The 11843-nt window shown below is 45.4% G+C and overlaps 1 protein-coding gene across 1 annotated transcript in view; it reads right to left on the bottom strand.

Moving 5' to 3' along the window:
* Nucleotides 1-11843, bottom strand: part of LOC112070313 (nipped-B-like protein B) — a 92762-nt gene that overhangs the window by 69073 nt on the left and 11846 nt on the right. Inside the window, exon 2 of the mRNA XM_070438912.1 lies at nucleotides 2260-2352. Coding sequence (XP_070295013.1) covers nucleotides 2260-2352 — 93 coding nt within the window. The remainder of the gene's footprint in view (nucleotides 1-2259; nucleotides 2353-11843) is intronic.

Below are 11843 nucleotides of genomic sequence, written 5' to 3'. Positions count from 1 at the left end.
GTCTCCTAACCCCTCCTCCCTAGGCAAATAGATCTGAAACAGCCTGATAGGTCCAGAAGAAAACCCTAACCCCTCCTCCCTAGCACTAGATCTGAAACAGCCTGATAGTGTCCAGAAGAAACCCTAACCCCTCCTCCCTAGGCACTAGATCTGAAACAGCCTGATAGTCCAGAAGAAACCCTAACCCCTCCTCCCTAGGCACTAGATCTGAAACAGCCTGATGAGTCCAGAAGAAACCCTAACCCCTCCTCCCTAGGCACTAGATCTGAAACAGCCTGATAGGTCCAGAAGAAACCCTAACCCCTCCTCCCTAGGCACTAGATCTGAAACAGCTGATATGTGGAAGCACCAGGGTAAATTCACTTTGAAAGTAAATCTCAGCTCTGTTAAAAAGTAACACTAAAGAAAAAAAAACTATTTTATTGATCATAGTGATTCAGGTGTATCATTTAAAAACAGGTTAATATACCCCACTAACATTAGACAACTACACTGAGTTTACAAAACATTAAGAACACCTTGTCTTTCCATGAAAGTATGATCCCTTATTGTTGTCAATTGTAAAACCCACTTAAATCAGTGTAGATGAAGGGGAAGAGACACGTTAAAGAAGGATTGGAGACAATTGAGACATGGATCGTGTGTGTGTGCCATTTAGAAGATGATTGGCAAGACAAAAGATTTAAATGCCTTTGAACAGGGTGTGGTATGTGTTTTTCACGCTCAACAGTTTCCCTTGTGCATCAACAATGGTCCACCACCCAAAGGACATCCAGACAACTTGACACAACTGTGGGAAGCATTGGGGTCAACATGGGCCAGCATCCCTGGGGAACGCTTTCGACACCTTGTAGAGTCCCATGCCCTGACAAATTGAGGCTGTTCTGAGGGCAAAAGGTGGGGGTGCAACTCAATATTAGGAAGGTGTTCCTCATGTTTGGTGTACTCAGTGTAGAGATACAGTATATATAGTGTATATATATAGAGAGAGCTCTGAACGCAGAAGGAAGAACTGCAGTATGTCCACACCTTAGGAACAGGCCTTCTCAGAGAGTTTCTACCTCACAGCTTACTGTCTCTCTATTCTACTCCTCAACATGACAAAAACAACCACTCCTCGCTCAACGGTTTATCTCTTCTTAGATTCTACCCCACTCTCTCCTTGTTGTCCTGCCTCCCTCCCTCCATATCGTCGATGGATAGGTAAATGTCAGGTCACAGCCGAGGCGACAGTGGATGCCAGAGAGAGACAGTCATTAGTCAGCGTAACACGGAACATCAGGCCATTACACATAATTAGCTATGTGACAGGACGACATGATGGAAGCACCCGCCTATTACGAACTACCTCACAGAGAAGATTGGCCTAGAGAGGTCAACCGACACTGATGATGACAGACCCACTAGTCGGTGATAACCATCTGGCTGTGTTCTTATTGTATTTCAATTGATGCAGATGTGAGGTGGGTTGGCGGGGGTGTATGTGTGTGTGTTTGTTCGTGTGTGCAGAGAAGAGAGAGAGAAGGAGAGAGAGAGAGAGAGAGAGAGAGAGAGAGAGAGAGAGAGAGAGAGAGAGAGAGAGAGAAGAGAGAGAGAGAGAGAGAGAGAGAGAGAGAAATGTCGACAGAGAGACAGAGAGAGTGAGAGAGAGATGTAGAGCTGAGAGATATGGTAGAGTGAGAATATGGTAGAGAGAGATATGGTAGTGAGTGAGATGGTAGAGTGAGTGAGATGGTAGAGAGATGGTAGAGTGAGAGATATGGTAGGAGAGAATGGTAGTGTGAGATATGGTAGAGAGATGGTAGTGAGTGAGATGGTAGTGAGGACTGTAGTGTGAGAATGGTAGGAGTGAAGTGAGAGAGAGAGAGATGGTAGAGAGATGTAGAGTGAAGATATGGTAGTGTGAGAGAGATGTTAGAGTGAGTGAGATGGTAGAGAGAGAGAGTAGAGATGGATAGAGTGAGAGATGGTAGTGTGAGATATGTTAGAGAGATGTAGTGTAGTGAGATGGTTGTAGAGTGAGTGAGATGGTAGAGTGAGAGATGGTAGTGTGAGATATGGTAGAGAGATGTTAGATGGATATGAGAGTGAGAGATATGTAGAGTGAGAGATATGGTTAGAGTGAGAGATATGGATAGAGTGAGAGATATGTAGAGTGAGAGATATGTAGAGTGAGAGATTATGGTAGATGAGAGATATGGTAGAGAGAGATGGTAGAGTGAGAGATGGTAGAGTGAGAGATATGGTACAGAGACTTACGTCGGGCTGTGTGTGCTCCCTCTCTGGTGATCACTCCCTTCTTTCTCCATCAGCATCTGTCTGAAGGTGCCAACCTTCTGGCTGATTCTCCTCCTCAGAGTACCTACAGGAGAGATCAAAACCCACCCAGTCAGTGGGAGGACAGCAACAACACACGCAACACAGCAAATCACTCACACACACTCACAAAGACATACACACACACACACACACACACACACACACACACACACACCAACACAAAAAAAGACATAAAACAAAACACATACACAAAGACACATGCACACACACACACACACACACACACACACACACACACACACACACACACACACACACACACACACACACACACACACACACACACACACACACCACACACACACACACACACACACATTCTGTCCTTTCAGAGAGAAGCCAAGGCTAATCGCCATCTGTCACAACAGAGCGGTCGTGCGTATATAACGCCATGTCATCTTCCAAACATCACGCCAGAGAGAAACACTCAAGACATTTCCAGCGTGGCAGGAAGAGATGCCTTGCCCGGGAGCGGTGGTACGGTGTTCCCTCAGTACGGCTTCATTGACAACAACAAACGTGGGGAAAGGAAATTAAAAATGATTTGCTTCTCCATGACCATAGTCCTTTCTTCAAGCTTTTAAATTTGGATTTATTTAACCTTTATTTAACTAGGCAAGTCAGTTAAGAACAAATTCTTATTTAAAATGACGACCTACAATAGACGGCTCCTGTGTGGTGTGGTGTGTGTGTGTGTTGTGTGTGTGTGTGTGTGTGTGTGTGTGTGTGTGTGTGTGTGTGTGTGTGTGTGTGTGTGTGTGTGTGTGTGGTGTGTGTGTGTGTGTGTTTGTGTGTGTGTGTGTGTGTGTGTGTTGCGCGGTGTGTCTTACTGTGGACTGAATGGAAGCCCTGTGGTACAACACTCCACCTGGTAGACATTGTATCAATGTATCAGCCGTTTGGCTAGAATCCTGTGGACTGCGATCATGTGGGGTATGAAAAAACATCAAAATGCATATTACTAATTTAATAGGATCTCTGTGGTAAAAGTCAAATACATGTACAGTTGAAATCGGAAGTTTACATACACTTAGTTGGAGTCATTAAAACTCGTTTGTCAACCACCACAAATTCTTGTTAACAACTATAGTTTTGGCAAGTCAGTTAGGACATCTATTTTGTGCATGACAGAAGTAATTTGTCCAACAATCGTTTACAGACAGATTATTTCACTTATAATTCACTGTATCACAATTCCAGTGGGTCAGAAGTTACATACACTAAGTTGACTGTGGCTTTAAATTCCAGAAAATGATGTCATGTCTTTAGAAGCTTCTGATAGGCTAATTGACATAATTTTGAGTCAATTGGACGTGTACCTGTGGTTGTATTTCAAGGCCTACCTTCAAACTCAGTGCCTCTTTGCTTGACATGATGGGAAAATCCCCCCAAAAATGAGCCAAGACCTCAGAAACAAAAATTGTAGACCTCCACAAGTCTGGTTCATCCTTGGGAGCAATTTCCAAACACCTGAATGTACCACATTTATCTGTACAAACAATAGTATGCAAGTATAAACACCATGGAACCGTCATACCGCTCAGGAAGGAGACTAAAATAAGTCCTATATCGACATAACCTGAAAGCCACTGCTCCAAAACCGCCATAAAAAAGCCAGACTAGGTTTGCAACTGCACATGGGGACAAAGATCGTACTTTTTGGAGAAATGTCCTCTGGTCTGATAAAACAAAAAATAGAACTGTTTGGCCATAATGACCATCGTTATGTTGGAGGAGAAGGGGGGATGCTTGCAAGCAGAAGAACACCATCCCAACCGTGAAGACGGGGGTGCAGCATCATGTTGTGGGGGTGTTTTGCTGCAGGGAGACTGGTGCACTTCACAAAATAGATGGCATCATGAGGTTGGAAAATTATGTAGATATACTGAAGCAACAACTCAAGACATCAGTCAGGAAGTTAAGCTTGGTCACAAATGGGTCTTCCAAATGGACAATGACCCCAAGCATACTTCCAAAGTTGTGGCAAAATGGCTTAAGGACAACAAAGTCAAGGTATTGGAGTGGCCATCACAAAGCCCTGACCTCAATCGTATAGAAATTTGTGGGCAGAACTGAAAAAGTGTGCGCGAGCAAGGAGGCCTAGAAACCTGACTCAGTTACAGCAGCTCTGTCAGGAGGAATGGGCCAAAATTCACCCAACTTATTGTGGGAAGCTTGTGGAAGGCTACCCGAAACATTTGACCAAAGTATAACAATTTAAAGGCAATGCTACCAAATACTAATTGAGTGTATGAAACTTCTGACCCGCTGGAATGTGATGAAAGAAACAAAACCTGAAATAAATAATTCTCTCTACTATTATTCTGACATTTCACATCCTTCAAATAAAGTGGTGATCCTAACTGACCTAAGACAGGGAATTTTTACTAGGATTCAATGTGAGGAATTGTGAAAAACTGAGTTTTAATGTATTTGGCTGAGTGTATGCAAACTTCCGACTTCAACTGTATATGTAACAGCTAGCTAGCCATTTCACATCGGTTACATCTACTTCATGTTAGAATAGCCTGAGTGTAATAGTTGCCCATTGAATGCATGTTTTGAGCCATGTTCACTAGTGCAGTACTAGGTCAACTGTATCTAACTATATTTCTCAAGAGTAGCCTTGCAACAAACCTGGTCAGACATGAACACTGAAACCCACTCCAATGTCTACACACAGATTGGACAGTTCTGGACAGTGGACATGACTACCTGCCATTATGTTCTGTTGGAGCAATGCAGAACACAGAACACTCAGTCTGAACAGAAACAGCCAGCGAGCAACTCGGAGGACAGGACACAACTCCAGGGAAACATTCAGAGAGGAACTAGGAGGACAGGACACAACTCCAGGGGAAACATTCAGAGAGGAACTAGGAGGACAGGACACAACTCCAAGGGAAACATCAGAGAGGAACTAGGAGGACAGGACACAACTCCAAGGGAAACATTCAGAGAGGAACTAGGAGGACAGGACACAACTCCAGGAAACATTCAGAGAGGAACTAGGAGGACAGGACACAACTCCAGGAGAAACGTCAGAGAGGAACTAGGAGGACAGACACAACTCCAGGAAAACAGTCAGAGAGGAACTAGAGACAGGACACAACTCAAGGGAAACATTCAGAGAGGAACTAGGGAGGACAGGACACAACTCCAGGGAAACATTCAGAGAGGAACTAGGAGGACAGGACACAACTCCAAGGGGAAACAGTTCAGAGAGGAACTAGGAGGACAGGACACAACTCCAGGAAACAGTCAGAGAGAACTAGGAGGACAGGACACAACTCCAGGGGAAACGTCAGAGAGGAACTAGGAGGACAGGACACAACTCCAGGGAAACAGTCAGAGAGGAACTAGGAGGACAGGACACAACTCCAGGGAAACATCAGAGAGGAACTAGGAGGACAGGACACAACTCCAAGGGAAAACAGTCAGAGAGGAACTAGGAGGACAGACACAACTCCAGGGAAACAGTCAGAGAGGAACTAGGAGGACAGGACACAACTCCAAGGAAACAGTCAGAGAGGAACTAGGAGGACAGGACACAACTCCAAGGGAAACATTCAGAGAGAACTAGGAGGACGGACACAACAGAGAGGAACTAATCCTGTATTTATCCCAGACTAGCCCAGTGCTATCAGTCCTGTATTTATCCCAGACTAGCCCAGTGCTATCAGTCCTGTATTTATCCCAGACTAGCCCAGTGCTATCAGTCCTGTATTTATCCCAGACTAGCCCAGTGCTATCAATCCTGTAATTTATCCCAGACTAGCCAGTGCTATCAGTCCTGATTTATCCCAGACTAGCCCAGTGCTATCAGTCCTGTATTTATCCCAGACTAGCCCAGTGCTATCAGTCCTGTATTTATCCCAGACTAGCCCAGTGCTATCAGTCCTGTATTTATTCCAGACTAGCCCAGTGCTATCAGTCCTGTATTTATCCCAGACTAGCCCAGTGCTATCAGTCCTGTATCCCAGACTAGCCCAGTGCTATCAGTCCTGTATTTATCCCAGACTAGCCCAGTGCTATCAGTCCTGTATTTATTCCAGACTAGCCCAGTGTGACTGGTGTGACGTGTGTGACTGTGTGACGAGTGTGACGAGTGTACGTGTGTGATGTGTTGTGTGTTGTGTGTGTGTGGTGTGTGCGCGTACGTGCGTGCGTGCGTGCGTGCGTGCGTACGTGTGTGGCGTGTATGTGTGCATGTGTGCGTGTGCGTGTACGTTTGTGACAGCACACAAGTCACTTCGCGCTGTATTGCAATCTTTCAGCGCAGCAGATCTGTCAACCACATCGCACCACAACAGACAGGTGAAAAACTCAACTCACTCTATATTCATAGCTTTCCATGCATGAGGCAGGCCACATCACCATATGCAACGTTCCTGTGTGCTTTACTGTAGACAAAAGACATGTACGTATGCTGAACGGAAATATAAACGATACAAGCAGCAATTTCTAATATTATACTGAGTTACAGTTCATAGAAGGAAATCAGTCAATTGAAAWAAATAAATTCGGCCCTAATCTATGGATTTCACATGACTGGGCAGGAGTGCAGCCGTGGGTGGGCCTGGGAGGCCATATGCCTTCCCCTGGGGAGTCAGGTCCACCCACTGGGGAGTCAGGTCCACCCACTAGGGAGTCAGGTCCACCCACTGGGGAGTCAGGTCCACCCACTGGTTGAGTCAGGTCCACCCACTGGTTGAGTCAGGTCCACCCACTAGTTGAGTCAGGTCCACCCACTGGGGAGCCAGGCCCACCCACTAGGGAGCCTGGCCCACCCACTAGGGAGCCAGCCCCACCCACTAGGGAGCCAGGCCCACCCACTAGGGAGCCAGGCCCACCCACTAGGGAGCCAGGCCCACCCACTAGGGAGCCAGGCCCACCCACTAGGGAGCCAGGCCCACCCACTAGGGAGCCAGGCCCACTCACTAGGGAGCCAGGCCCACCCACTGGCCCAGACAATCAGAATGAGTTTTTCCCCACAAAAGGGCTTTATTGTGCACTGATCACACACCATAACAAAATGCCTGGTTTAAGGGGCTTCCCTTCCTTCACACTTCACTGTCCTGATGATAGCAGCCTGAGATGTGTTAATGCTTGACACAGTCGGTTTATTGACAGCTAGTGTAAAAGACACACGTGAGGGGTCAGAAGCAGAACCCGAAGCTAAATGATCTCTGTTGAATGGATGGACATAGTGTACTGTCTCCTCTTCCTCCTCCTACTCATCTTCTTCCTCCTCATCTTACTCTTCCTCCTCCCCATCCTCTCTCTGGATTCCTCTCCCAAGGTTTTAAGGCCCAGCCAAGCCCAAGCCTACAGTCACACCTCATGCCCTCCGTTTTCCCTGATTGGTCTAGCCTGCAAGGATGGTCTGAGAGGATTGGTTAACCATTGGCAATGGGCATAGACTTAACGGCGTGTGTAATCAAATCAAATCAAATGGTATTTGTCACATACACATGGTTAGCCAATGTTAATGCGAGTGTAGCGAAATGCTTGTGCTTCTAGTTCCGACAATGCAGTAATAACCAACGAGTAATCTAACCTAACAATTCCACAACTACTACCTTATACACACACAAGTGTAAAAGGGATAAAGAATAACGGCCATGGTTTTKCAACAGCACTGGGGTCGATGTTGATGTGCTGTCGGACTAGAAGACCCCCTGCAGCACCTGCGGATCTACTGACCAGACGACGTTTGTTGGAGATGACAGGCCTCTCTGCAAAGAAAGAAACGGTTGTGCAATTTATTTTCCCTGAACTCTCTTCTTTCCAGACACAACGAGTGTGGGTTTATACGCCCACTCTTTCTATTAAATCTCTAAAAAGGAGATTTAAATGTATCCATGGACAACTAAAGACAAAAATGTAATATCCTAGCTGCTGGGAATGATTCAGTGTTCACTGTAACACAATCAAATCTGTCCTTTCTGGGTCTCTCAGATGTGAGCTTGCTTTTTTCAGTTGCATTAGAGTGGTAAAAAAAAATCAATTCTAAACTTAAAATCATTGTGCATAAATGGTGATGTATTGACTAATTGTCAGGGGCTGTTAGTCTCGACGAGCATGCCAAACTTCACATCTCAGATCCTGTCTGCTAATTAGTCACTGTTTTACACAACATGTTTTCTTCCCAGCCACCCCATTTCCCTCGGCATACACAGTCACAATGACGGACCAGAGGAGGGACTGAATGTCCACCCCTTGTATCTTTCTATCTCATCCTGTCTGTCTCTAAGCATCACTCTCTTTTTCTGTCTACTAACGTAAAGCTTATAAGGTCTCTGGGATTTTTAAATAGTAACTTAAGAAAGGACATTTCTAAACTTGTAGTGTATTTGAGGTTTAAAAAAAAAGGCTTCTGAAGTTTGCAATAACTTAATAATTCACATTTCCTGTTTCTGCAGGATGATTTTTCCTGCTTTAGCAAACTGGCTCAAATTAAGATTCTACATCTGTATGTGTTTGCAAAAATATCCCATGTGTATCATTCTGTGTCCAATTTGCCTAAACGTTTTGGTCCCTGTCTGAGTATAATCAGTATAATTTCTCTGTACCGGTACCCCCCTGTATATAGCCTCCACATTGACTCTGTACCGGTACCCCCCTGTATATAGCCTCCACATTGACTCTGTACCGGTACCCCCCTGTATATAGCCTCCACATTGACTCCGTGTAGCAGGTACCCCCTGTATATAGCCTCCATTGACTCTGTACCGTACCCCCTGTATATAGCCTCCACATTGACTCTGTACCGGTACCCCTGTATATAGCCTCCACATTGACTCTGTACCGGTACGCCCCCTGTATATAGTCTCCACATTGACTATGTACCGGTACCACCCTGTATATAGCCTCCACATTGACTCTGTACCGGTACCCCCCTGTATATAGTCTCCACATTGACTCTGTACCGTAACACCCTGTATATAGTCACCACATTGTTATTTTACCTTAGATCCATAATTACTTGTTACTTTTATTTCTTATTCTTATCCGTATTTTTTTWAACTGCATTGTTGGTTAGGGGGCTTGTAAGTAAGCATTTCACTGTAAGGGTCTACTACACCTGTTGTATTTGGCGCATGTGATTAATAAAATTTGATTTGATCATCCTTAAACAAACAGATCTCTCTATTCCCCTGAAGCTCCACATAATATTGTCCTATGGAGGTGAATGGAGCTCTTTCCTCAGTCTTATCACAGCTTCTCTAAGATAGCCTAGCAGTTGTGGGCCCAGCACTGTGTCGGGGATGGAGGACTAGCCAAGCCCCAGTCCAGCAAGTGTAACCGATGTGAAATGGCTAGCTAGTTAGAGGTGGTGCGCGCTAGCAGCCTTTCAGTCGGTGACGTCACTTGCTCTGAGACTTGAAGTAGTGGTTCCCCTTGCTCTGCAAGTGCCGTGGCTTTTGTGGAGCGATGGGTAACGATGCTTCGTGGGTGACTGTTGTTGATGTGTGCAGAGGGTCCCTGGTTCGAGCCCGGGTCGGGGCGAGGGGAAGGACGTAAAGTTAAACTGTTACACAAGCGTACAGCAGTGTGTAGTTTTAACTAAGTGTGTGAGGTTACGTGAAAGAAGAGTTTTAACTAACTGTGTGAGATGAGACATGGTGTTTCTAAAAAATAGTCTAGCCTAGTATGTCGTTTTCATACATAATATAAGCCATGTTCGCAGACACTTTTCATCCAAGGTGACTATCTTGGTGTTACAAGGGCCACACTCTACCATCTGAGCTACAGAGAACTAAAGTGATTACTGAGTGAGTGAAGACGTGTAAAACGATAGTTATGATTACTGAGTGAGTGTGTGCATCCCTGTCTGAGTGTTCCCGTCCCTCATTAAGAGGAGGAAGAGGAGGAAGAGGAAAGGCTGAGGCTCTCCGCAGGAACTCTAATGATGCACAAGCTCATTACAGCTCAATTACTTCCTGGAAAAACACCTGACAAACAGCACACTGCTATAGACTGTTAGAAGGAGTAGAACTTTTAATCACTATAATATTAGTATAAATATGTGTATATAATATTAGTATACACACTGCTATAAGGAGTAGCATTGGTGCAGTGTCAGTCAGCCAGTATACAATACATTAACATAAATATACCCCAAAACACAGTGTACTATGATATTAGCACAACTATATAGCCTACGCTAACTGGATTACAGCTAGCGTCGTCTGGTGAAGTGAACATACATTGCATTCAGGAAGTATTCAGACCCCTTTGACTTTTTTCCACATTTCGTTACGTTACAGCCTTATTCTAAAATGGATTAAATAAAATAAATAAAATCCTCATCAATCTACACACAATATCCTAAGGAATATTCAATGTCTGTTTCTTTTCTTCATTTTAATTAAAATCTTATTTACAAAGGCCAAAACCGGACCATGCTGGGTCAATTGTGCGCCGCCCTATGGGACTGCCAATCACAGCCGGTTGTGATACAGCCTGGATTCAAACCAGGGCGTCTGTAGTGACGCCTCTAGCACTGCGATGCAGTACCTTAGACCACTGTGATACAGTCTGGAATCGAACCAGGGTCTGTAGTGACGCCTCTAGCACTGCGATGCAGTACCTTAGACCACTGTGATACAGTCTGGAATCGAACCAGGGTCTGTAGTGATGCCTCTAGCACTGCGATGCAGTACCTTAGACCACTGTGATACAGTCTGGAATCGAACCAGGGTCTGTAGTGACGCCTCTCTAGCACTGCGATGCCTCTAGCACTGCGATGCCAGTACCTTAGACTGCTGCGCCACTCAGGAAGCCTGACGATAATTCCACTTTGACATTATGGGGTTTTGTGTGTAGGCCAGTGACACAAATCTCCCTAAATCTATTTAAAAATCTCAGGCTGTAACACAACAAAATGTGGGAAAAAGTCAAGGGGTGTGGAATACTTTCTGAAGCCATTCACAAATGAAAGCCATCATTTACAATGACTGTTCCCCGTAGAGACGTAGTGACCTTCCACCTACTCTGACATCATTACCGGACACCAGGAAGTAGTCCAGAATAAATCCTAGCTGCTGAGACCAACACCTGTTATGGGCCTCATCCCCTTAATCTGAGAGGACCACGGTCTGCATGACATTCACCGGTTGCCTCCATGCTGCTTCAAAAACAGCCAGGTTCTAAGCAAGTCTATTCCTGTACATCAAACCCCCACAATGCACTACAACCCCGACCCTGATCCCTCCCAGGAACGTTACTTAGACTGACCCCTGCAGAGGCATGACTGTTCTAAGAACCAGTAAATGTGAGAGGCCTGGCAGCTTTCAGATGGCTTAATGAGCAGGTTCTTTTAATTGCCTGGCTGTTCTAATTGGCTCCCAGGGTGAGGCTGTGAGGCTAACACACGGCAGACTATTAAACCACTGTTTAATAAAGCCTGGGTGGGGAGAAGGGAGAAGGGAGGGAGGGAGAAGAGAGGAGGAGGTGGGGGGAGTGTACTGCTAGGCGGGGTGCTGGTAGACGGGATC

Source organism: Salvelinus sp. IW2-2015, unplaced genomic scaffold (assembly GCF_002910315.2).
Source record: "Salvelinus sp. IW2-2015 unplaced genomic scaffold, ASM291031v2 Un_scaffold1286, whole genome shotgun sequence".
In the NCBI taxonomy this organism is placed as follows: domain Eukaryota; kingdom Metazoa; phylum Chordata; class Actinopteri; order Salmoniformes; family Salmonidae; genus Salvelinus; species Salvelinus sp. IW2-2015.
This window is presented reverse-complemented; position numbering and strand designations above follow the sequence as displayed.